The 27,731-nt window shown below is 40.2% G+C and overlaps 1 protein-coding gene and 1 pseudogene across 1 annotated transcript in view; one reads left to right on the top strand and one right to left on the bottom strand.

Moving 5' to 3' along the window:
* Positions 1-27,731, top strand: part of LOC147032066 (protein cornichon homolog 2-like) — a 238,851-nt gene that overhangs the window by 188,169 nt on the left and 22,951 nt on the right. The window contains exon 2 of the mRNA XM_085869363.1: positions 13,391-13,503. Within this exon, the coding sequence (XP_085725489.1) occupies positions 13,391-13,503 (113 nt within the window). The remainder of the gene's footprint in view (positions 1-13,390; positions 13,504-27,731) is intronic.
* On the bottom strand, positions 24,222-24,362 carry LOC147032067 (signal recognition particle RNA; annotated as a pseudogene).

Below are 27,731 nucleotides of genomic sequence, written 5' to 3'. Positions count from 1 at the left end.
ACATACATGCATTGGGAGCATGTGCTTTACAGCATGTCGCTGCTTCCACTTTTTGCCAGGATTCCAGAGGCCGCCATCTGGTGATCCCTCAGGCAGACACCTGGCCCATCACCATCTCTTTGCGATAGAGCACATGACGGTATGCCTGGAGGTTGCAAAAAGGCATGTGAAAGACTCTGAGCATGAGGCAAAATATTCTGTGGTGTGATGAGATGAAAATTGAACTCTGGCCTGCATGCAAATCACTACGATGGCACAGAAAAATAAGAGCACATCCAACCTATCTTCATACTAAGATATACGCTGCCAATTTTATCACCAATTGGCGACAGCAAACATAGTCTCAGGTAACGTTTAATGCAATTGCCAACAGTCTTCCTCAGAACAAATCCTCTTGGCCCCAGCACACAGCCACTTTGTTTCCCACAATCATTTTATGTTACAGGCTGGTGCAAGGAGTGAAATATTCTCGGCCTTGGCAGAACATGCTTGAAGAACAAATCTCCAGCTTTTTTGGGGGTATCGTGTCCAAGTTGCGCATCTGATCCAGGACAGATTGCAGGCAATGATGGGCCACAGCTGATTGTGTCTTCTCATCAAGCAGCGATGCTCATGTTCGGTGAACCTTTGTTTCAATTTCCTTTCAGTTTCACCACTCCAGAATTTGTCACAGTCCATCCATGTCAAATAATACACCAAACCAAATTTCTCACCAATTAAATCATCTTTTACTTTCATAAAAATACTGCAAAATTCTGTACAATAGTTTATAATTTACAAGAGATCAATGTGTTGCAAATTATCATGCCACTTCTTTTTGCATGACCTGGGTAGTACAGTGGCACACACTGTACAGTTATATCTAATTATCTGCACTCTGCTTCTTTGGATTCCCTTTGGCTGGGAGGCAAATTTTTAGGTATCCATTTTGGCAGGACCTCTCTTTGTCGTTATAATCTTTTAATTGCAGCATTTCTGGAAGATGACAGTCCATGCACAATGTCTCAGACTAAATGCAACATAATGTTTCTTGCTGATTTGCTTGTGCAAATTAAAATTCAGTAATCGAATTATATGAATTGGTTTTCTGTGCACTGAAGTTTTTCTTGAGGAACTGACTCAAAATGTTGTGTGGGAACAGAAGCGGCCATGTGCTGAGGCTTTGAGTCTTTGTGCTGTGGAAGTGTACTAGAAAGCAGAATAAATGCCTCCTGTGACTCAATCTGTTCTTGCCAATTTGTTACAAAATCACTCCAAGGGATGGATTTGTTTCACATTAACAGAATTCACGGAATGATTAATTTCTTCATCAAATTGAAGTTAAAACATGAAACAATGGTGTTTTGGCCGATTGGCGGGGAGAGGGGATAAACTTGGCTTATGCGTCAGCACTTCTGCATCACATTTGAAGGTGAATTACTTGTGGAGAATCAAACCAATTGTATTTTAAAAGGTATGCTCCGTATGTAGGGGGATAGTTAATATACAATGGTCAACCCGTTATCAAATAAATTTCAAAGCGAAAAATAACGCCCCTCTGGTCGATTGAGCATCATGCATTGGGTGCATCGGAGGAGCAAAGCTTGGCTTTTGTGTCGAACACTCTGTGTCGCATTTGAAGTTGAATGATATGTATGTGTACACACACACACACACACACACACACACACACACACACACACACACACACACACACACACACACACACACACACACACACACACACACACATCGAAACATGTGGAGTGTGACGAGCACTCCCCTGATACCCATTGGACACATTCCTACACGAAAGTGTCACCTCCAACGAAGCGGCCTCAGCCCGGCGACTCTGGGAAAGAGAGAAAGATTACATGGTCAACATCAGTTAAACATCAATCGGAGCCACCTATCTCGATTTCCGGCCTAGTTGCCATAATCAGGATGGCATACCAATAAATATCGAAACAATGATGACTACATTGGTCGTTTATACATCAGAGGCACCTCCTGAATGTCATGGTGACCATCAGGAGGTGTGTGTATATGTGTGTGTGTATATATATATATATATATGTATATATATATATATATATATATATATATATATATATATATATATATATATATATTGTTGCGGCCACAGGTACTGAGTGTATTATGAGGGGGTTAATCTTCGTTTCTCCTCGGAAGAACCGGAATTGGGGCCACTCCTCACAATTAACTTTATGGTATGGTGGATTGCTTTACAACCACAAACGCCAATCGATTATTCATGAGTTCCAGTGTCCATTGTCGAATTTGCCATTTAACTAGAGATCACACGGCTTCCTGAATGGGGGACGTGCCCTCGGCGATGCACCAATCATATCTTGATTAGATGTAAAAAAAAGGGCGGCTGAGCATTTACCGCTGGTGCATGCCGACTAGGACAAGTTAATTAGTTTGGGAACTACCTCCCAGTTTATCTACGTTTGGACAATGCTGGATCAATGGAAGGAAACGACAAGCACAGCCAGGTTGAAATGTCAACAAGGAATTTATTAATAAGAAAAATAAATAAACTGAATAACTTTTTATTTCCTTGTAGTGTAAATAGATAAATTCAAATCAATCAAAATAATCTCAAACAAACAAAGAATGAAACAGGCATTGATCGAAAAATAGACAAAGAGCAGATACTTATCACTATGCCTTACTTGACAATTAAACATGACACAAGGGTACCCAGCAGATCATTCGGGTGGGAATAAATCTGGTCTCGCTTACCAAGATAGAATTCATCGTGCATCCAATATAATGTCCCAAAATGTGTGAGCATGCCTTGGTCTGCTGCCAGTGCCTTGCCCTGCCATGCACTCACCTGAAAACAGGCTCGAACGCCAATCAACATCACGTCGACAACCCCAGGAACCAGGGACGCCAATAATCAGGTACGCCAAGAGCAGGTGCTGAGCAGAACCAGTAGGAATGGTCCAACCGTCACCAACCGTCAGGAGCTATCAGGAGCCGTAACCAATGGGCAGCTGTAAGGAGCTGTAACTAACGGACAGCTGTAAGGAGCTGTCAGCATTGGTCACCAACCGTAAGGAGCTCCCAGCAATGGTCAGGAACCTATATATATATATATATATATATATATATATATATATATATATATATATATATATATATATATATATATATATATATATATATATATATATATATATATATATATATATATATATATATATATATATATATATATATATATATATATATATATATATATATATATATATATATATATATATATATATATATATATATATATATATATATATATATATATATATATATATATATATATATATATATATATATATATATATATATATATGTATTTATAGATTTGAATGAATATGTATTTTTTTTTTTTTAATAAGAAGAAGGCGCTTCAAACCAAAAGTAAAAACTAGATCGACTCCGCTAATTTGAGCAAATAAACGAGAGCAGACCCTGTCTTCGGCAACGTTCCGCCGGCTTAGCAGCCAGCTTCATCAGGCGCTATCATATATATATATATATATATATATATATATATATATATATATATATATATATATATATATATATATATATATATATATATATATATATATATATATATATATATATATATATATATATATATATATATATATATATATATATATATATATATATATATATATATATATATATATATATATATATATATATATATATATACATATATATATGTATATATATATATATATATATACATATATATGTATATATATATATATATATATGTATATATATATATGTATAAAATCTGCATATGTATTTTTTTTTTTTAATAAGAAGAAGGCGCTTCAAACCAAAAGTAAAAACTAGATCGACTCCGCTAATTTGAGCAAATAAACGAGAGCAGACCCTGTCTTCGGCAACGTTCCGCCGGCTTAGCAGCCAGCTTCATCAGGCGCTATCAATATATATATATATATATATATATATATATATATATATATATATATATATATATATATATATATATCCAGAAGAATTTCAATGACATGGATGTAGCTACTGGGTGATCTTTATTGGCGACAAGCTTTTGGCCATATCGGCCACATTCTTGGTCTGCAAGAACAGCAATCATGCATATAAGATAATGGTACGATATCAATAGATAAAATATATACCAAAAGGATAGAGGTACCATAACGGCTCTCACCTTTGTCAATGAGAGTGAGTGTACAACAGTTGGAGCATATATATGTATATATGTATATGTGTATATATATATATATGCATACATGTATATATTAGAAACACACATACATGTATATAAACATACACATGCACATATTCATGTACCAATTATATTAATGTACATAAACTTACACATACACAGACTTCCTGCATTTTTCAACATGAGAGATGGAAAGGTGAAAATGATCTTATTCTGAAAAAGTGAAGTGAATGAGTTGAGGCACCTTGGGATGAATGAATTGGATGGAACACGTGTTCACCATTTATGTGGGGACTTTGTTTGGAGTTTTTGTATCCAAAAAGACTCACGTTTCAGGATTACGGTGTGTGATTGATTTAATTGCGAATAATTTGTTGGCATGGATTTGAATATCGTCTGAAGAGTGTTCTGGTCGATTAAAATTTGTCATGTAAGGCAAAGATTTCCCCTGATTGGTGTGAAATCTTATAATCTCTGATTGTGTTATTAAAACGTGTATCGTGCATTCTCAGTTTTTCCAATGTATTCATTCGTACATATTTGACAAGTGATTCGGTGCAGTAGCCTGCAAAAGTATTGACACCCTCCAAAGTTTTCACATTTTGATACCACCTGAGCTTGTTACCTTTGCCACTGAAGTTGGAAGGAGGTTATGTTTTCACGTCTGTCTGTCTGTCTGTCTGTCTGTTTGTCTGTTTTTGTCTGTTTGTTACTTGGCAAAAAAAATAAATTCCAAGTATGTTTGTCACGTTTGACTGCCTGTTTGTCTGTTTGTTCGTTTCTCACACGTTTTTTGTCCACAGTTTTGAAGCAATCGTTTTTCAATTTTTTTTGTGTATGTAGTTGACCTGCAAAGCACAGCAATACACAATTTTGGCAAAGATCCGAATCCGAATCCGATAATTTTTTTAAGTGATTCTTCACCATTGAGAGATAGGGCTAAACTGAAATATAGCACGATATAAAAAGTTATGTCTCAAAAAGTTGTGTTGTGGATGGTTTCAGATGAAAGTTGGTGGACAGATTATGTGTGCGACAATTATAAATCGTTTCGATTTTGGTTCACGTCCAGATCCAGATCCAGCCTATCAGTTGGATGGAAAATTTAAACTGTTCAGCCTGGTGGAGGTATGCGTTACACTGAGTGCCGTTCAGTTTTTCCAAGTGTCGCTCTGAGTGATTTTTCATTTGTTACTTGCAAAATTGAAGATTTTTTAAGTATATTGGTCTGTCGACGTTGTTATTCGGTCTGTCGATGTTGTTTTTCTGTCTATCTGTCAACTGCCGACAGGTCACAATTTTAAACCGATATTCACGAAACTTTACCGCCTGTTGTCCTTCATCATAAGCATGAAGCCTATTGTTTTTGAAGTCAAAAGATCAACGTAGACCAAAGACCAGCAACGTTATCAAATTTCTAAAATCCACAATTTTCATCCAGTTTATTTGAAATTTGAATAAGAGTTGCATATTTGTTTAATGAATTCAACCACCAAATATTTTTGAGGTCAACATTGGCCAAAAGGGCAACATAAGCCAAAGGTCAACAACTTAGGTGGAATTTCTAAAATTGTCAATTTTCATCCATTTGACTTGAAATTTGAAGAAGATTTTTGCATTTGGTCATTGAATTCAACCACCAAGTATTTTTAAGATCAAATTTGTTTTATGGATTTTGTAAGTATCGTGCTATGCAGGATATCTTTCTTGATTGTATTTTTGTTTGTTTGCAGGATATTTCAAAAAGTTGTGGACTGATTCGGATGAAACTTGGTGGACAGGTTGGGTGTGTGACAATGACGACATGATTCGATTTTGGTGAAGATCCCAATCCAGATCCGAATGAGAATTTATTTTTATTTTTAATGTGATTCTTCACCATTGAGAGATGGGGCCAAAAACGATATACAATATTGTGTATTTCAAAAATTAATTGGGCACATTATGTTCCACTGGATCAGGCATTGTGTGTCAGGGGTATGCACACTACCGAATGCCCTAGTTTCATGTTGTTGTTCGTCTTTCGGCTGCTCCCGTTAGGGGTCGCCACAGCGGATCATCTGTTATGATCCGCATACTGATTTGGCATAGATTTTACGCCGGATGCCGTTCCTGACGCAACCCTGGTCGCCTCTTACGACACAGGGATAAGGATTGGGTTTCGCCATGATTCCGGGCTGCCCTACACCCTCTCAGAGCGCGGCCCAGCGCAGGGCTCCCGTCCTCAAGCGATCATCCAACCCAAGCCTCCGAGTAGCCGGATTACAGGCGCACGCCACTATGCCCGGTCCCTAGTTTCATGATGCTCTCAAATCAAACTTAACATATCGTCTTTACAAACTACTCCAAAGTGGTAAAGCTGAACAATGCAGATAAAATGTGAATAAGTTAGATTAACAGAGAAAATCAGATGATTCTCAGTTGCATAAGTATTCAAACCTTTTGCCTAATGAACCCTAAATCACTTCAGTAGTAAATTATTTGTTTGAAAGGTTACAAAATAAGTATAATAGGTTTCACCTGTATGTAATCAGTAGTTTCACTTCAAAATTAAGCTCCTCCACTTATCTAAGGAGTTCTAAGGCACAACTCACTTGGTCAACCAACAAGGCAAACTTGAAGACGAAAGAGCTTTCAAAAGAAGTCAGACATTCAGTGGTTGAAAAGCACCGTTCACGAGAGGGTTAAAATAAGATTTCAAAGTCACTCTTTATCCCTTTGAGTGTGATGAAATCCATCATTAAGAAGTTTAATATGTATCATACCACCAAGACTCTACCCAGATCAGGTTGCACATCCAAACTCAGCAGCCGGGCAAGCAGGAAACTAGTTCGAGATGTCACTGTAAATCCAACAATGACTTTGAAAGATCTGCAAGGCTCTATGTCTGAGATGGGGGAGGGGAGGTGGGTCAGTGCTCATCAATCAACAATATCCCGTTCCCTTTACAAAGCTGGCCACTATGGATAGGTGGCAAGAAAGAAGTCATTACTAAAAAAGACACATCGAAAGGCTTGTATGGAATTTGCGAAAAAGCATCTTAATGATGCTGCCGGCATGTGGAGAAAGGTTTTATGGTGAGCCGAGAGAAACATTAAAGTTTTTGGTCTAAATTCAAAGTATTGCATCTGATGCAAGAATAACACTCAACACCACCCAATCAACACCATCCCTACTGTCGGGCATGGTGGTGACGGCATTATATGATGGGGCTGCTTTTCATCAGCAGGAACTGGAAAGCTAGTCAGGATAGAAGGGACAATGGATGGTACAAAGTATGGGAGAACCCTTGATGAAAACCTGCTTGAGTCAGCCATGAATCTGAATCTGGGTAGGGATTCACTTTTCAGCAGAACAATGATCTGAATCACAAAGCTAAAGCCACACTGGAGTGGCTGAATAAGAAGAAAACAAATGTTCTTGAGTGTCCCAGTCAAAGTCCTGACTTGAACCCAATTGAACATTTATGGCGAGATTTGAAGATTGCAGTCCATCGACCATCCCCATCGAACTCAGCAGAACTAGAGCAATTTTCACGTGAAGAGCGGGCAAAGATTTCACCATCTCACTGTGAAAACCTGGTAGAGACCTGCCCAAAAAGACTCATAGCAGCCATTGCTGGAAAAGGTGATTCCACCAAGTACCGACCTAAGGGGTTGAATACTTTTGCAACCAGTGAATTTTGATTTGTACATGTTATTTGTGGGTATTCCTCACATGTGAGGAATACCCACAAAAATACCTACATGTATTCCTCATCTCCTTCAACTATAACACTGTTTAGTTTGATCTCTTCAGTTGTGAATAAAAAAGTTCATTTGGAAAGATTGTTTCTACATCATTCGTAATTCATCTAAATGTTGGTAGGGGGTGAATACTTTTGCAGCCACTTGATATGACCGATGTAGATTTACAGTCCAAACTGGAGGTAATGGGGAACTTTTGTCCAGTAATAGAACAGCGGAATTTGTTTCCCATTTTTGTGTATGATTCATTTTCTTGCTGTGCATTTGTGGAAGCCAGAACTATTCGTTTCTTCACTGTGGGGCTGTGGCTGCTTTGCTTTCACCAAAAGGTCCTTGAGTGTTTGGCCACGTCGAAATGATGTTGTTGGAGGTTGAGTAAATGTGGTGAAAAGTGTTTCTAACTGGTGAAGTAGAGGAAGGGCTTTATTCAAAATACTTGACAATGAGGATGAGGTTGGGAAGTATGTGGTTACCAGTGGGACATGGTTTGTTGCAGGTGTGGGTTTGTAAGTGAAAAATTTATCTTGTATGCATACTGTTGGTGTTAGCTGTTGTATGCAGCCTGTTGCTGCTGCTTGCATCATTTTTTTTTCTGTGGGTGCAGCTGTACCACTGATGCAGTGCCCTCTATTACCAATACACTGGAACTCATTTCGCCAATCTCAGAAGGATAACAGCTGAGTCAACCCCACCTGGTGTTATTTAAACAGCCAACAGGGGCTCAAACTCAAGACCCTAAAATCATAAGCCATCCACATTAACTGATAAGCCAACATCAGGCTCAGCTGTTCTTGTAGACCAAGAAGAATGCCTATTCAGACGAAAACTTGTCGCCAATATAGATCATCCAGAAGCTACTCATGAATTTCTTCCGGTTATGAACTTTATATAAATGAAGCACCCGACCCATCGTGTGGAGTTTCTGCTATTTTTCACAGATTCTATATATATAAATATAAACTTTTATGCTGTTAGTTGACCCAAGTATCTCAAAATGTATTCAAAAGGAAGGAGCGAGCTACATAATCTTATGGAAATGTGATCGATAAATATTGATTGAATATATTAAATATGAGAACAGAAAGTGAGAGAGAGAAAAAAAAGAAAACTGCAGGGAGTGTTAAAACAGATTGTGGGAAAGGGAGATGCGATTTGGCAGAGATGGAGGAGTAAGGAAAGATAAGGAAAGAGAAGGGGCAGGTTTGGGACAAATGAAGGAAGGAGTAAGTATCAAAAAAAATCACCCTTTTCGCAAACATCATATTTAAATGACCTGTATTGTTGGCTCAGCAGACTTCGACTGGTATCTTCATACATATTTGAAGTGTGTGCGTGCGTGCGTGCATGTGTGTGCACGCGCGAGTTCTGGGTTGCCGGTGTAGTGATTTCAAATTACCCCCTCCTTCCTCTTACCCCCCTCCCCCCTTGGTAACTTGAAATCGATTCATCCTACCCCCTATGATTTCAGATTACCCCCCTCAAGACATTTATTTATGTATGTTTATTTTCAAAAATTAGTAATTTAATTGACATTGAAAACTAATTGGGGAAAAACCATTGACCACGTGACCACCTTTAAAGAGTTTGCAATGAATTTTGATTTTATTATGAATGATTTTATTTTAATATTGTTATTAATTGAAATTGGTATTTCTCATAGTTATAGTTTTTGTCACATTTTTATGATATCCTTCTTCGATATAGTTGATACAAATAGACATACTGGTATATCTTTTTAACCAACTCAGACTATACTTACAATTATGGAAACAACGCAATAAAATCAATGTATAAGAAAGGCAATGAAAACAGCTGACACATGACCACTTTTGGAAGGTGGGAATATCTGAAGCCACAAAAGTCAGGCCACCACACAACTCCTTGCCCAAATATCTATTTTTCCTTCGCAAATTGGACTCCTCTATACACCCAAAACTGTTAGGGTTAGGGTTAGGGTTAGGTTTAGGGTTAGTCAAGCACTTTGAACAAGTGCATGAGTGGTTTTAATACAATTAACATTTTTGTTACATTTTTTATGTTTCCAGACTTTGAGACGAGCTTTCAATCTTGTATGTTTTACGTGTTCTATTCAATAAATGTATCATGAGTTGTGGCCATAAGAATTTATCATTTCAGCTAAATCAGGGAGGGGGGGGTAATATCAAAGTACGGGGATAATATGAAATCGGGTTCAGGCCACCCCCGGGGGTAACTTGAAGTCGATTTCAGATTACCAGGAGGTAACTTGAAAGGGGGGTAGCTTGAAGTCTTTACACGGGTGCATCTTTTGACCCACGTGGCTCAAACTAGCCATGAAGGCCGGTCACTCCCCTAGGGTGGTTTTGCATGATAAACCATCCCCCCAAGCCACCCCCCCCCACACACACACACACACACACACACACACACCACCCCCCCCATAATGTGTGTTTGCTTCCATCTACCATACCAGGTACACACACCCTTTCACCCATGGGGCTCACTCACACTTTGCATAAAGTTGTCTGCTCTCCCAGGATAGTTTTGCACTTTGCCCCACCTGCTGCCCCAACCACACCCCCATTATCCCCATCACTCCCCCCCCACCCCACCCATACTGTGTGTGTTTGTTCTGATTGACTGGCCACACCTTTTGACCCTCGGGGCTCAAACTTGCCATGAAGAGTGTTCACTCCTCCAGGATGGTTTTGCACTGAATTGCTTCTCCAACAATGGCCAACCCCCCCCCCCCCCCCCCACGCACCTAAATCTATGGAGACTAAATAAATTGTATGCACTACATAAATCTATCTAGACAATATTAGAGCTGAAAATCACGAGATGGAGGTCAAGAAGCCGAGAAAATGTTTAAAGGAACACCTACCCCCATTGTCAATCCGTGCATTATGCCTTAGAACCCATATCTGACACAGAGATTTAACTCCCACCTCAATGTGCATCGGTGCAGCAGCATCAAGTGAGGATTAATTGTTTCGGATGTTTCTGGTAGCACAGGGAAGATTTACGATATCTCATAAATCTCATTCTCACAAAAGTTTGTTCCAGTGATCATGTCGCATTGGCAGCTGCAAGCAGTGGGATTGTTGCCCAGCTTCTTCAATGCAGACGAACAGCCCATTCTACATTTAGAATCTCACTCAACCTGACAAGCACAGAAACACCAATGTGTGCCATAAAACGTGGCTCAGCTTTGGCACCCCTCCTTCAGGAGGGATGTAAAGTCATCTTCTGGGATGAAGCTACAATGTTACACCGACTGGCAGTGGAAGCTCTCGACCGAACGCTGAAGGACATCCTCAGGAGCAGCAACCTCATGGGAGGGATTTTGTTGGTATTATCAGGAGATTTCTACCAAACTCTTCCTATAGTGTGTGCTGACATGAAAGCAAACAAGATTGATGCTTGCCTCAAATATTCACATCTTTGGAAGCATATAACAACTCTTCGTCTGACAACAAACATGCGGTCATTCCTTCACGGTGAACACGATGCAGGTCAGTTTGCAAAGTTGTTGTTGATGATTGGAGATGGTGAAGTTCCAAACATTAGTGATGGATATTTTATCAGTACACCACAGAATCTTGGAGACCATTGTATCTTCAGTCGAGGGTGTATCCAAACTTACTGCAATGCTACAAACACATCAAGTGGCTGTGTGAGCATGCAATCCTTCCTCCACACAATCATTCATTAACACCATCAACTGGGAACTTCCACAGACCTTCCCAGGGCAAGCCACTTCATACAAATCAGTGGACAAAAGCATGACTGATGATGAAGCAGTGATGTACCCCACAGAGTTCCTAAACAGCTAGAGCCTTCAGGAATGCCACCTCGTCACCTCCTTCTGAAAATACGAGTGCCTGTCATGCTGTTTCACAACCTTGACCCACCAAAGCTTTGCTCGACGAATCATCAGACCGTTGCTGCAAATTTGCCAAAATGTCACCATCTCCACTGGACCAAAGGAGAGCAAGCCATGATTCTAAGGATACCAATCATCCCATCAGACACAGGCTTGCCCTTTGACTTTTGGCGAATTCAGTTTCCAATCAAAGTCTCCTTTGCCATGACTACAAACACATCCCAAGGGCAAAGCCTCAAGATTGTTGGCATAAGTCTCCAAGAGCCCCCATTCACACATGGACAGCTATACGTGGTAGCTCACAGAGTGGGAAACCCCAAGGGACTTTTTTATACATTGCAATGAAAACAAAACACAATGTTGTTTACCAGGCAGTTATTCAGTGATACGAAGTCAGTTGCACTTTATCCTCTGTCGACATTGCAGTCCCACATTTTCATTGTGGTACATGTAATTAAAACAATTTCCGACTGTTCACCACGTTTTGACTTTGCTGCTCTATTTAACAGATGGTTACCCAGGTGTGTGTGTGTGTGTGTGTGTGTGTGTGTGTGTGTGTGTGTGTGTGTGTGTGTGTGTGTGTGTGTGTGTGTGTGTGTGTGTGTGTGTGTGTGTGTGTGTGTGTGTGTGTGTGTGTGTGTCCATCCGTTCTGATTCACGGGCCACACCATCTGATCCATGGGCTATAATTTGGCATCAAGTATGTCCATTCCTACATGATGGTTTTGCACTTTGACCTTCCCCCACGCCAACATGCAAAGCTTCCCACAACCCCACCAATATCCATCCTCACCCCCACACTCAGGTCCATCGGGGCAACCAGGTATCTCCCACTCCACCTTCTACACCCGTTTCCCCACCCCCACATCGCTCCTCCACATACTCAGATTTCACCGGGTGTAGAACAGGTATTTCAGCTCGTACAGTACTCTATAAATCCACATTTAATCTTAGCAGTGCCATGCATTCGATCAGACGAAGAGAGACCTTAAAATATTAATTGAACTCCATCAAATTCTCTTACTTAGCTCTTCAATGATGCTGCACCTAACTATTTTACGCAGAACAGAAACGACAATAACATTGCTTTTGCTTGTTGTCTAACTCAACACATCTTTCACATGTGCACTGTCCAAGATGGACAAGGTAACAGCAGGTCTTCCCCAACATTGTACTCAATTTTTCAACACAACTTTTGCACACTATCATATCGATGCAGTCTTTACCAAAAAGAGATCACAACCAGAACAAACCAATTGCCAGCCAAAGCAGCTGCCAATTTCCCCCTTAATGGCCATGACTCCGCATCGTGGGTGTTTGTTTCACCTGCCGCGTACATCCGACCATTTGTGATAACATACCCTCACATATTATTTTCTTCACTCTATATTGCTTTGGAAGCTGAATTATAATCTGTAATACAGACTGCATCCTATTTTATTTTTTGGACAAGAAATACTTGCGTTGAGGACTCCTGTTTTTAATTGTAGCCTTCCCTGTCTCTCCCCCCCCCCCCTTGCACCTCTTCTCGGTTTGTAGCTCATTGTACCTGAGCATTTCATCCACTGCCTCTTCTGCCTCATGTTCCTCTGCTCCCACCAATGGCTTGCACTTCTCGCCAATATCCCTCTGCTCTTATTCAATCTCTGGAGGTATGGGCATTTCACCTGTTTACAGTCCTTCAAAACGCATTTCATTACACAAGGAAATACAATGAAACTGAGACACAGCAAGATGTTATTCACTTCATCATGTCTGTGCCATATCCATATCCCAGTAATTTACTTTATCAATGTACAGTATTGTCTCTCTCTTTATCCATAAATCCCATTTTTCACGCACTTAATACACATTCATTTTTATTATCTTACTTTTTGCATTGAATCCTTCGGCAGGAAATTATAGCCACCAGGAAACAATGAAGTACTTTTTCCATTAATGTCCTGGAGTCTTTAATTTTGTCAAAACTAAATGCAGATGGGACAGCCAGCCCTGCGTCTCTTTCAGAAAGTGTACTCTGACATTCAGCTCACCCTCTTTTACTGCACCAAAATGCCGCTTTTTGTCAGATTTTATCGCACAGGGGAACAAATCCAGGACAAGACAGCTCAGAGGCACGTTATTACCAATCGAACATTCCTGCCATCTGCCCGAAAGCAAAACCGGCCAAAATGTCAGCTTCTCGTTGCTTCCATAGCATACTTTGATACATGTTTTGTCGATGCCATCTATTATTCAATCAAGCCATCCCTCAACATAGAGGGATACCTGTTTGGTGCTGAATTGTGGGAGTAAGGCTTGATCATAACGAGGCAAGGAGTGGTGTCATGTCTCACCTGATTCACCCGCTCAATTTTCTCGACAGTGGAGCTGGTGCGGAATAGTGAAAGTAAACTCGTGATCCAAGTGATAAAAGCTGGGTTAGGTGCAGCAAGTTATTCTGTTTTGAATGTAGATTGCTAGGGCTCGCCATAGATGTCTCCGACAGATAGCTTGCCTCTGAGCTGTCTGCTGGAGTCACCTGTGGCGAACTGTGTAGCTCACGTCATGATTGTAGTGAAGATGACACTGGGTTACTCGGTGCTGGCAGCGAGACCTGGATCTTTCTGTAATTCAGGTGAGTGGGGGCTCTCAACTGACTGTCATAGTGTCACTGCTTCACTTCCGTCGCAGCCTGATGGCGAGGCAGTGAAAATGCAGAGTTTACCGGTGGTGATGTGGGTACGTGCATGTTTGTCTGTTATGGACCGATTAGACTGTGATATTAGTATTCTGCAACAACTCAGATAAATGGGTAGAGAAATGCTGACCTGGCAAAAAGATCCTCAAATATAGTCTTTGGTATGCTCTCAGATTTGATTGCGCTGCGGCGAAGAAACGAGAAGTGTGCAAATCCTCAAAGAATCTCCTAAAAAAGCTGGGTGTCCAACAAGTCACGATGGTTTAGGTTTTTTTGCTTTTGCTGGAGGCAAGCAATTTGAGGTGGTGTTTTCCTTCATGATTATACTGCAGAGTTTTGGCAGGTGTGGGAGGTGAAGAAACTGAGTATGCCATTGTGCAATTTGCCATGGCTGTTTTGGCTGACCTAGCTGCCCTGGGGATCATGGTGAAGCTCTTTGATGAACAGGTCAGGAAACAAAGATCATTTGAAAAAACAAAAAAACTACAATTTGTGCTGTCCAAGAAGGATCTGATCATTTTTCCTTATCTAGAAACTTTACGGGTACAATGATGAGACACAGCAACGGTGACTTTGTGGTACTAGAAACTTTACGGGTACCTTCCGAGCAAATCTTTAACGTGTCATCATTAGACTATTGTGTGCACCATGTTTTGGTCTCACCTTTTATCCTCATCAACCATACAAGTGTTTAATTTGTGGTCAGTGTAGCCACCCAGCTAGATCTTGCTTGTACGTGGTTTTCTTCTGCTGTGAGGCCGATGGTCATGCAATACATGAGTGCTCTTCCCAGGTGGATTGCACAGTGTGTTATGCTAATAACCATTTGTTTCATGGCTTCCTAAGGTCCTTTGCCAATTGGGCAAGGATGGAACGTGATGCCTGGAAGTAAGTGATGCAACTTAGTTGAAGGCTTTGTTAGGTTACAGTGGTAGGTGAGTCTGGACATGTGATGGATGAAGAGGAAAATGTCCTGAAGGAAGCAGGGCAGAGCTGGTTTGAATGGACTGAGGAGTGAGTAGTGGTGTGCATGAAGGAAAGGATCATGTAAGGTAGGCTTGAAGATGGCAGGTTACAGACAACATTGAGAAACCTTAGAGGTAAACACAAAAATATAATTGGAATCAATGGTCTCTAAATGTTTTGTCATGGGAAGGAATACATTTGCCTTTGTATAGCGACAATGGAGGTGAAATGCCTCCTGAAACTCATTGAGGGGATACATTAGCAACAGACAATGTGTTTGCCATGTTTTGAGCTATGTCGAGAAGACTTCCCAACAGCCACATTTCTGGATGGTCAGGAATGTTAAAGTCAATGTCCATGGAACATGAGAAAATCTGCCACTGTTTGTACAACGATGCTTATTGGGTGTAGACATTTCCTTTTTCCAGGAGTGCACAATCGGTAAGACACTGGCTCTTGGGAGGGTCGTGTGCTTTAACATGTGGAAATCTAAAATATAGGTTGGGCTTTTTTGTTCTAAGTGACCATGAAGTAAAAATTCATCAGGTGACAGTTAATGAGCCTGGATAAGTCTGCGTGTGATTGTATATTTAGTGGCATTTCATCCTTCATGATTGTGTTTGGAGTATTTGGCTGTTGAATACAGTAGGGGTGTAGCTTTGTACTAATGGGGTGGTGTTTCCAGTTGCTGAATTTAATGATAAAATATCTCAGATCAGTTGAGATGGATAACATGCGATACAGTGCCAACAGATTGGAATGGCCTTTTTATTGGATGTCGATACCAAAACCCATCCTATGAAGTTGTGCACTTGATTTGCTGGCTGGGGATCTGTAGAAAGATGTTTCGGATTTTGTTTGTGGATCGCTGACTTGTTTCAGAGCATGACCTTGCATTTTAATTTATTCTCCGACTATGCCTGTCGTGAGGTTTTCCGGGATGCTACCGGTATGGTATACTTTGGCAGAGGAATCTGGCAATGCAATATGTCTGTATTGTCAAACCCATTGGTGTCGGTGGGTAACAATCTCGAGTAACATTCCTTCCCAAAATGAATGGTGGGAATAATTCAAAGTTAAATTAATATAGCTATTATGTGTAGCTGCAGGAAAGACAACTGGTGGTCGCAAGTCATATGTGTCAATTTAGATTTGCATTGTCAAGTCAAGCTCTAGAATCTTGGAATTTATTTCACTTCTGATATTAAGCATATGAGGGGTTTGGTAAGGCTGTTCTTTGAAGACAAAGACAGTCCAGTGTTTCACCGCTGGTTGCAGTCTTTCCTTGCTGTAAAGGAATTTAGCCCAGGTGTGGTTAGCAGAACTCATGGTGGCATAAGGGATATAGCCAGGCTGTCAGATGCTTCAGTATCCCTGGTGGTTGACCTCCAAAGTCTACTGAAAGCCACGTATGTGCTGCCTCTCGAATCTAGATGGCAAAATTTGTAGAGTAGAATTACTTTTCTGTTCAAGGAGGCTCTTCATATGTTGACCGTGTTGTGCATCAATGCATAATGGTATTGGTGCCAAGGAGGGGAAACCTTACACACATATGCAGTTACTGACCTATCACTCCACACAATATGCACAATATGGATAACAATTTGTTGGCGAGAGAAGTACTTTCCAGATTGTCATCAATTATCTCTGAGAGTGTGAGGACCTCACAAATAAGTGAAGATAAAAGGGTGATTATATGGCCAATTGTGTAGGTTTATTGAGATGTCGATTTGGGCTTAGGTTAGTTGTGCCATCTTCAGGCTGCACCATCTTCTGGCTGCACGATCTCCTGCCTGCATCATTCCATGACAGTGCCTTTCCATGGAAATTCCTTTTTACAGCAGCATCATATGATGGCAGTCCCATCCAATGGCAACGGCATCCGATGGCTGTGGCATCTGACTGCAGCATCATCCGGCAGTAGCGCCATCTGATGGCTGTCCCTAGTGCCATTGGTATACGTATTTGCAGTTTCCATTGTGGATCTTTTCTGCATGTATGTTTAACCACATGAATTTGGCTTTGCGAGTCACCAGGGATCAATGTGAGATATTGCAACCGGGATGCAGATCATGTTTGGTGAGGATTCAAGATGAGCAATGCTGGTGATTTTTTATGAATTTGGCTTTGCGAGTCACCAGGGATCAATGTGAGATATTGCAATGGGGGTGCAGATCATGTTTGGTGAGGATTCAAGATGAACAATTCTGGTGGGTTTTTTTATTTTTTTTTGGTATTCCAGGGTCTTTAGCTTGTGAAGAACCACTCAGGTGATGCCTGTCGGCGACACTCGGATCCCCCTGTTGTACATTGGGTGGCTTCATACTGGGTCATTGTGCCTGCCCGTATCTCTGGACAAACCCCTGTGTAGCTACTGTGTGCTTTCCTCTGATGTTAAGCACTTAGAATCATCTGTAATAGGCATTGAATATATGCATTTAAAAATATGTTATGTTATTATTATTTTCAATATTATTATGAACTTGAATAAAATTGTATCATTTAAATTTATGAGCAATTTTATTGTAATACAGTAGCCTGCAGAAGTATTCACCCCCGCTGAAGTTTCCACATTTTGATGCCACCTGAGCTTTTTTCATGATGCTTTCAAATAAAACATAATATATTGAGTCTCCACAAACTACTCCAAAGTGATAAAAAAATACAGATAAAATGTGAATAACTTGGATTAACAGATAAAATCAGATGATTCTCGGTTGCATAAGTATTTAAACCCTTTGCCTAATTAACACTAAATCACTTCAAGAGTAAATTATTTGTTTGAAAGGTTACAAAATAAGTGTAGGAGGATTCACCTGATTGTAATCAGTGGTTTTACTTTAAAAATTAAGCTCCCTCACTAATCTAAGGAGATTTAAGGTGTAACTCGTTTATTCAACGAACAAGGAAAACATGAAGACCAAGGAGCTTTCCAAAGAAGTCAGACATAAAATGGTGGAGAAGCACCGTTCAGGAGAGGGTTATAAGAAGATTTCAAAGTCACTCGTTATCCTTTTGAGTATGGTGAAATCCATCATTAAGAAATGGAAGACGTATCATACCACCCAGACTTTACTCAGAGCAGGTTGCTTATCCAACCACGGCAACCGGGCAAGCAGGAAACTGGTTTGTGATGTCACTGGAAATCCAACAATGGCTTTGAAAGATCTGCAAGGATCTCTATGTCTGAGATGGGGGTCAGTGTTCATCAATCAACAATATCCCGTTCCCTTCACAAAGCTGGTGTCTTATAGACAGGTGACAAGAACGAAGCCATTACTGAAAACGGCACATCTCAAAGCTTGTATGGAGTTTGCAAAAAAGCATCTTTATGATACTGCAGAAATTTGGAGAAAAGTTTGGAGGTAAGGTGAGACAAAATTTGAATTTTTTATTCTAAATTCAAAGCGTTACATCTGGTGCAAGCCTAACGCTGCACATCACCCAGTCAACACCATCCCTACTGTCGAGCATTATGGTGGTGGCATCATGGTGTGGGACTGCTTTTTATCAACAGGGACTGACAAGCTTGTCAGGAAAGAAGGGACAATGGACGGTGCAGAGTACAGGAGAATCCTTGATGAAAACCTCCTTGAATTAGCCATGAATCTGAAACTGGGTAAGAGATTCACATTTCAGCAGGATAATGATCCGAAGCACAAAGCTAAAAACACACTGGAGTGGTTGAATAAGAAGAAAATAAATGTTCTTTAGTGGCCTCGTCAAAGTCCTGACTGGAACCCAATTGAACATTTATGGTGAGACTTAAATATTGCAGTCCATCGACGATCCCCATCAAACTTGGCAGAACTGGAGCAATTTTCACGTGAAGAATGGGCAAAGATCTCACCATCTCACTGTCCAAGCTGGTAGAGATCTACCTAAAAAGACTCAAAGCAGCCATTGCTGAAAAAGGTGCTTCCACCAAGTACTGACCGGTGGGGTTGAATACTTTTGCAACCAGTGAATGTTGATTTGTACATGTTTTTTGTAGGTATTCCTGACATGTAACCTCCTTCAAATATAACAGTGTTTCGTTTGATCTCTTCAGTTATGAATAAAAAAAGGATCATTTGGAAAAATTGTTCGTTCATCATTTGTAATCCTTAACATGACTCACAGACCAGTGTGTATTTGTTTGTGTGTTCGTCACACTACTCCTACTCTTCTGGGCCCATTACATCCAGATTTGCTACATGTAATCAGCATGACCCCAATTAGTGCATAGGGGTGTTTTTATCTTCTCCCATGTTCTTGGGGGGGGGGGGGCAGGTGCACGCAAATTCTCTATGTAAATGTTTATCGTGTCACGCCGCTTCAGGTTGGAGAGGGTCTTACAAGTCTCAAACCTTAAGTGTTTCTGTACTCATGTTTTCCAGTGCATTGAGGTGTTTTGAATTAAGCAGCATGAGCTATTTTGGAGAGGAATTTTGAATTACACGCTTGAATAAGGTTAATAACATGACCCCCTGGCCGCTCCCTTAAGGAGCGGGTGCTTTTAGTTCATCTATATGTGGAATTATCAGGAGGGGGTGAATACTTTTGTAGGCCACTGTATTATTAAACATCCCTTTATAGGATAGTAGAAGGCTTATATCTGTTGCAGGGTTTGTTTCTACAATTAGTGCCCCCAGTGTTTTTAAGTCATCTCAATGTTTTTTAGACCCAGAGTAGTACTAAACCATAATTTAGGTTGTTGTTTTTTCTTCCTTTTTTTTTTGCCAATTTTGGAGCTGTATTACAGAGTGGGCTGGATCTTTCTGAATGAAATTTTAAACATAAATAATAGGAATACAAAGTATGCTGGGTTGACAAAAGGAGCAGCAAGGGGGTGTCATGTGATGTGCTTGTATGCACCATTCTACATAGTTGAGTTAGATTTGTATTCAAAGTCCTTTTCGCCTTAATTATACATTTTCACATTCACTTTGCCTTTGATGCTTTAGATTCAGCCATGTTATTATCACTATTATAATTGTTGAGATTGTTATTATTAATATTATTATGTGATGGACGTTGCCTCTGGATAGCTCGAAGAGGATGGCATGTCTTAAAAATACCACGAACGCCGTTGGCAACTGTCAACTCTGGCCGGATCTTCGCGCACAAGGTCGTGCCGTTGAGTCAAGTGAGGCAAAAGGGGAACCATGCCGGTGGTTACGCAACAGACCTTAGTCAGTCAGCCAAGTGGAACCAATGTCATGTAACCACATCTGAGATTGAACTTGTACAATGAATCAGAGCTGGTCAAATGCCTTAGCAGTCTTATGCCACCATCAGAACAGACAGAACAATTCAGGACGCAGTTTCTTGAAGAAATGGCCTTCAGTGACAGCAATAAAAATGCAAGCAATTACAGTGGCAGGCAAACAAGTATTTACAAGGAGAGAAAACAATGAAATGACATATATGTACAACAATTAATCACAGCAAGTATGCATTCCCAAATTATCCCCAATACGACAGACCCGCCTTCAGAACCTTATGAATGGCTTAACACCCAACAGTACAGTATGCCGACATCATGCATCCGATGTGGGTGGGAGTGATGAGGGGTTGGCAAATAAGATGAGATGAGGATAGAAAGAAATAGATGGGGACAGGATGGACCACTTACACGCCACATTTGAGCCTGGCCCCCACATCCTGGCTGAAATTGGAACCCTCCGCGCTCTGCTCCCCTCCCCTCCTGCTCCTTATACAGCCGTGGCTCTGGCATTTCCCCGTGGACCAGTGATGTCACTCATGGCACGTATTTAATGCGTCCCCTGGCAGGATGCCTGGGTGCTGTGGGTGAGGCATAGGGTCCAGCAAAGCAGCCACCAGATGTGGGACAATGGAAGCGAAGGTGTACAAGAGTGTAAGGTGAAGAAATAAGGACAGAGACAGAAGATGCAGAAAAGAATGAATAATGAAGGTGAATGGTGTGATGTGAAATAAATTGACAATGCGCAAAGGAGAGTTAAAAAAAACGTTAACAAGCAAGCAAAGTGAAAGGAATGACAGAGAAGGACACAATGAGAGAAGGATGAAAGGAGACGCATTCGTACGAATAATAATATTAATCTATCCTCCACCAGAATCCGAAAAATTCTGAGCTCAGACTTTCTATCCCCTTCCTCCTCAGAGGGTGTATGCGTACCTTTTATAGATCTTCAATGCCCCCCTGCACTCGATTCTGCTACCCCCCCCCTTCCCCCACTCTCCTCTGTGGGAGAAGCCACCTTCGGCCTGGTTATTGGTGCAATACACTTTCGCAGGCATTCACAAAACCTGGTTGAAGCAGTTTTGGGGTGCCTGGAAAGAGAATAACTGTGACAGCCTCGGGTTTAGGCGCAATATCCTTTTGCAGGAGTTCACAAAATGGTTTCGGGGGCTGCGAGGAAAATGTGTTCGCATGTGAGGAAAATGTGCGGTAGATGGTTTGGCGAAAAGAATGTGGAATGAGAAAAATGTCGCATGGGATTTCTCATGACACAATCGCAATACAGATCTATCAACACGGACTTTACAGTTTAGACAGATAAACTAAACAGTACAACTATGAAATAATCGCTTTAACTATATGAGAATCTCTTTGGGACTCCTCAAAAGCACAATATTATTATTTTGTAATTATGTTGAAATTATTATAATATTATTATCATTATTTCAGATATACCATTTTGAATGGAAAAATGTTCTCCGAAGGTGAAATGCTCGATGTCCTACTTCTTCTTGGTGTGACTTACAGATGATGGTGTTAATATTTTATTTGGGTTGCAAGCCTTCCAGCCTGGGAAACCTATTGTTATTATTAGGATTATTTGTTATTATCCCCCTCCAACCAACGAAGTTGGCGGGGGATATAGAAATGGGTTCCGTCCGTTTGTCCGTACATCCGTCCGTCAGATTTCGTTTCCGGAGCTTAACTACAAATCCCCTCAAGATATCTTTACTAAATTTGGTACACATATCAAGCAAGTGGTGAACTCGTGCCTTTTGATGTTTACAGATTTAAAAAAAATTTTTTTACGATGGCGGGGGATATCGAAGACTTTGTCTTCAACGGATGCTAGTTATTTTTCTGTATGGCTTTCACAGGTTTATTCACTTTTAAATTAATTTTCTCGGCAACCGTCGGTCCGATTGACACAAACTTTTTACCATAGTATGCGTCTACTCATGTAGAATTTTTTTTAGTGATAATTATGCCATCATAAGTCAGGTAATGTGGTCGCCATGTTGGAAAAAAACAAAAAAAATTGACCTCTTTCTCTCCAAAACCACTCGATGAAAAAATTGAAACATAGCTCATTGCCAAGTACTCCCCATATTAATAAGTATTGTTAACCATGACATCATCAGTGTCTTCATGATGACATCCGAATTCAACAAGTAAAACACTTTATCCGATCAGTATGAAAATTATTGAGGGTGATCTATGCAAACATGGTCATGAAAAATGGAACTTTATGACATCATAGGTCACGTGATTTGGTAGCAATATTGGATTGAACGGGAAAACTTTTAAAATCTTCTTCTGTGGAACGGCTGATCAGATCAATGCTAAACTTCATGTGCATGATTTGCTAAGCTTGGGGAATATAGGCTGTAAATGTTATTGTCATCAGTCAAATGATCTGGCAGTAATGATTTTTTGAAGAATAAACCTTTAAAAATATTCTTCTCCAGAACAGCTGGATAGATTGAGGGGAACTTCATCTATATGTTCCCCAAGCATTGTGGATACCAGGGTATTCACAAATAAATCAGAGGTCACATGGTCTGGCAGCCATGTTGGATCAAAGGAAAATAAATAAATGAATAATTATCTGAAACTGCTTAAGCTATTGAAGTCAAACTTTACAAGTATGTTCTACTCACCATTGGGAATGCATGTTTAAAATTTCAACTTGATCGGCTGCACGGTCTGGCAGCCAGCATTTTAAAAATTATTTGAAGAACAGAAACCTTTAATATTTATCTTCTCCAGCCGTGTGACGATATGTCAATTAATAACTTACTGTTTAAACTCAGTGGCATCCTGTCTATTAATTGCGTACTTCTATTACGTACCTTTGGAATGTACCTTTCAACACTTTCGAATGCTGACACCCGTTAGACCTTTGAAGACCCTTAAGACCACCAAGACCCTAAAGACCCAAAATACCCCAAAGACAAAGTGGGTTGCATCAAAAAGGTGTTGTATGTTGTATCAAAGCGGGGCAAATTGGAACCCGGTCATAACTGCCCACAGTGATAAAGTGGCCTGTCTGGTTATTAATTATTATTATTACTATTATTATTATTATTATGAGAATATAAGACCTGTTGCTTCACTGACGGAAATACCAATCTTTGCTGTGATGGCTAATCAATAGAGCAAGAAGAAAAAGGGTTCCTGGGAGTGTGGGGATAACCAGCGTCGCAAGTTGGCATTTGCAGTTCCGCCACATGTGCCCATGTACCCATAAAAAAAAAATTTCATCACAAACCTTTCCGGGAGTTTCCTGAATTCACCATAGTTCGATTTATTGAAATCTGTTAATCCTTTCTCAAGTTATAACACGACAAACAAACGGACAGATATGGCTCCTTTTATAATGTTGTTCTTCTTTTGGCTGCTCCCGTTAGGGGTCACCACAGCTGATCATCCGTTATGATCCGCATACTGATTTGGCACAGGTTTTACGCCGGATGCCCTTTCTGACGCAACCATGGTCTCCTCTTACGACACAGGGATAAGGATTGGGTTTCGACATGATTCCGGGCTGCCCTACACCCTCTCATAGCGCGGCCCAGCGCAGAACTCCCGTCATCAAGCGATCCTCCAACCCAAGCCTCCGAGTAGCCGGATTACAGGCGCACGCCACTACGCCCGGTATATATGGCTCCTTTTATAATATAGATTGTTATTATCATTATTATTATTATTATTATTACTTTTTAACGGCCACAAATAATCCCACATTATTGTGGAGTGGGCCTCGGGAAGCTTGGGCCAAGTCTCTCATGAACCTGCTGGCTCGGTGTAACGTTCGACTTGGGTTAGGGCAGGAATTTGGAATTTGGCCAGGGTGCTGGTGATAGCTTACCTGTTTTTCACAAAAGACACCGTATGATTTTTTAACGTCCACCAACTGAAACTGGCAGATGGGACTCTCAGTTTCACATCCATCTGAGAGACAGCACACACACAAGGGTTAGTTTTTTTTTTTTAACGAGGCTCGTGAAAGCCAGATTTGGAAGGAGGTGGACTCAGGGGTGAGTGGGTTAACGTTCTTGGGAACGGGAAAGGGGGTAGTTGGCAGCTGGGGCAGTTTATGGTGGGTTTTAATGAGGGGAGGGGTGTTGATGGGGATAGTTGACTGCTAATGGGGTCTGCTTAAGCTCTTGTACTGTGCTTTACGTTAGTAAATAAAATATTACATTACATTCACTTTATTATTGGTTCCCGAGCGCCAGCCAGAGTGACCATTATATTATATTCGTCTGTCTGTCTGTCTGTCTGTATGTCTGTCTGTCCAGAGCATAACTCTGTGCACTTTGATCCGATCTTGATGAAACTTGGTTATGTGTTCGATATCAATGTCTAGTTGTGTTTTCCTGGATGAGAGCGTGCTACGCCCATTGTGGGCGGAGCCACACCCCAAAAATAGCCATTTTTAGGGGGTAGTTGGATTAAAAATCTATCTTCTCCAAGGGAATTGACTGAATGGAATGGGTTCTTCGGTATTTGAATAGCAAAATGAATTATATAAAACTTGTCGTTGTCCGGTTTTTCATTTTCGTCCCAAGGTCAAGGTCACAAGGTCAAAAACTTAGTAAATTGCGAATTTTAACATAAAAATCATACGACCGCCCAAACTTTGAGAGTGAGGATGACAATATTTTTTATGCATAATCTTGAGGTCATTCCCCACCTAAAGTCTTGAAACCATTTTTCTCTATCTTGAGCACCTTGCCCGTGGCGCCCCCTTCAAGTTTGTTTTTATGTTGATTTCATCAAAGTATGGATAATCCGAGGAGTGTGAAATGCCATATAGCCTATATGATGTTATATTGTTCCTGGAATGTTCCAGAGGAAGTTTTTCACCAAAGGTCATAATCCTTGACCTTTGACCTTTAAAGGCCACAAAGGTCAAATTTTCAAAGTTGTGGGAATCGAACCGGGTTTTCGACCTTCTTCGACGAACTAACTCCAATGAGCTAGAGCACGTATCCTGTTTCTTATTTTAATGTCCACAACATTGTTTTGTGACCTTTAAAGGTTATGCAAAGGTCAAATTTTGAAAGTTGTTGAACGAAACCAGGTTTTTGCCATTTTGCAGCTAATAACCTGTCACTCGTAGCACATCATGTTGAACATTTTTATAACTTGGTCAAAAATTATCACATTGTCTCATCCTTGACTTCTGAAACAATCCACATCGTCAAATACCGCTCGTGAACCATTGTCATCTTCAGACTTGTCATAATAATTATAATTATATAGACAACAATATTATCCATTAATAATAAAATTACATTACATTATTATTCAGACTATTCCTGCAGTGTTCAACTGCTATTTATTAACTGACTTCACACAATTTTTTCAAAGTTCACAGGAGACGTTTGTTCCTCATACTTCTGAACACAACATGAAGTGTGAACTATTTGTCTGCACATCCTCTGGTTTAAGCATCAAAACTACTCTTCCCTCATCTTCTGGTTTAAGCGTCAAAACAACTCTCCCCCCATCCTCTAGTTTAAGCATCAAAACGACTCTTCCCATATCATCTTGTTTGAGCATCAAAACTACAACTCTTCCCTCCTCTGCACATTTTCCAAACAGACATGATATGATCACATCGCAGGAGACGTCATCTTCAAATGTTGTATCATCATCGTGGTGCTCACAACACTGCTTCTGGCATAATGAAATGTGATATTATCCAGCACTTCAACAGAATATGAAAAGATGTCAACCTGTCAATGTTACGTTTTGCTAAGGAGTTAATTTTTTATTCAAGGTTGCGTTCACAAAGTACATTGTGCAGGCTGATACAATCCATCCGTGGTGTGTGAAACATTCAAAGCCTCTATTCCACATTTTTTGGGAAGACAAACCAAGCATCGTGAGGGTATTTATCTTTTGTTGTTGGGTTGTATGCCTTTCATGGAATTCGGTTTGTAACCTGTGAATTGGACAATACTGTACAGTTGTCTGTTTTGTTTGGCTCAAATGTTAATTCTGATGACCACAAATCTGCAAGTGATGAACCCATACAATTCTTTATTTACTCTCAACAGAAACAATTTTTTCAATGTATCCGCAGGTGTTCTGTGACATGAGCAAACCAGTGATGATTAAAATCTCATTTTAATATCTATTTAGTTTTCATCCACTTTGACACAGATGCCATTCACTCCTATGAAAATTAATTTATTTCGTTCTTATGAATGAAACAGAAGACCAAGATGGAACCAGAAGAAGTAAAGAGCAAAGATGGAGTAATCAGGGGGAACCTGGATAGGATTCGGGTTTCAGCTGCTACTCCACTTCCCTCAAACCCATCCAGGCACAGCCAAGTGGGCCTTACAAAAAAAAATTCTGCAGGAATTCATGTATCCTCAGAGAGATAGATAATGAATGAGAGGTATCGAGAATAAAAGAGAGGAAAGAGAAGAAAAAGCAAGAATAAGAATGAATAAAGAGAATTGTGAAAAAAAAAAATTAGCAAGAAATATGAAAATAACAAAGATGTCGAGATGAACCCGGACGGATAGATCCAGAAAGATATAAATAATTATTTAACATTAATTTTTCTTTCGTTACCAAAAGATTACCACTGATAATTTTGCAATCATTGGAATCTCAACAGAAAATAGTCATTAAATTGTTTTTCAGTCATTATGGCAAATATACAATGACCTATTGTGCTGAAAATTCATTTTGTAAGTGTGAATGTCATTTCTAACCCCCCCCCCCAACCCCATCTACTGTCATCTATCTTGTACATCTTTAATCATCCTCAATTCACCTGTGCATGTTGATATAAACCCTTCCAATACTTTTACAATGTGATATAGAATGATGGACTCCTCTTGCACACGAAGACTGCTGTTAATCTGCATCGGTGGACAGGCAGAACGATGGATGAAATCAACAGAACATTGAGTTGATTGAGGTATGCTAACCATTGTAAGAAGCAAGGAGAAGCAGTTATTTGTGGCATTAACCCTTCCTTGGAGCAAAATTACTCTCAA

The sequence above is a fragment of the Eptatretus burgeri genome, chromosome 2 (genome assembly GCF_056783735.1).
Source record: "Eptatretus burgeri isolate ZD-2024b chromosome 2, Ebu_testis_v1, whole genome shotgun sequence".
NCBI classification, from domain to species: domain Eukaryota; kingdom Metazoa; phylum Chordata; class Myxini; order Myxiniformes; family Myxinidae; genus Eptatretus; species Eptatretus burgeri.
Note: the sequence above shows the minus strand (reverse complement) of the source record. Positions and strands in the feature narration are given on the sequence as shown.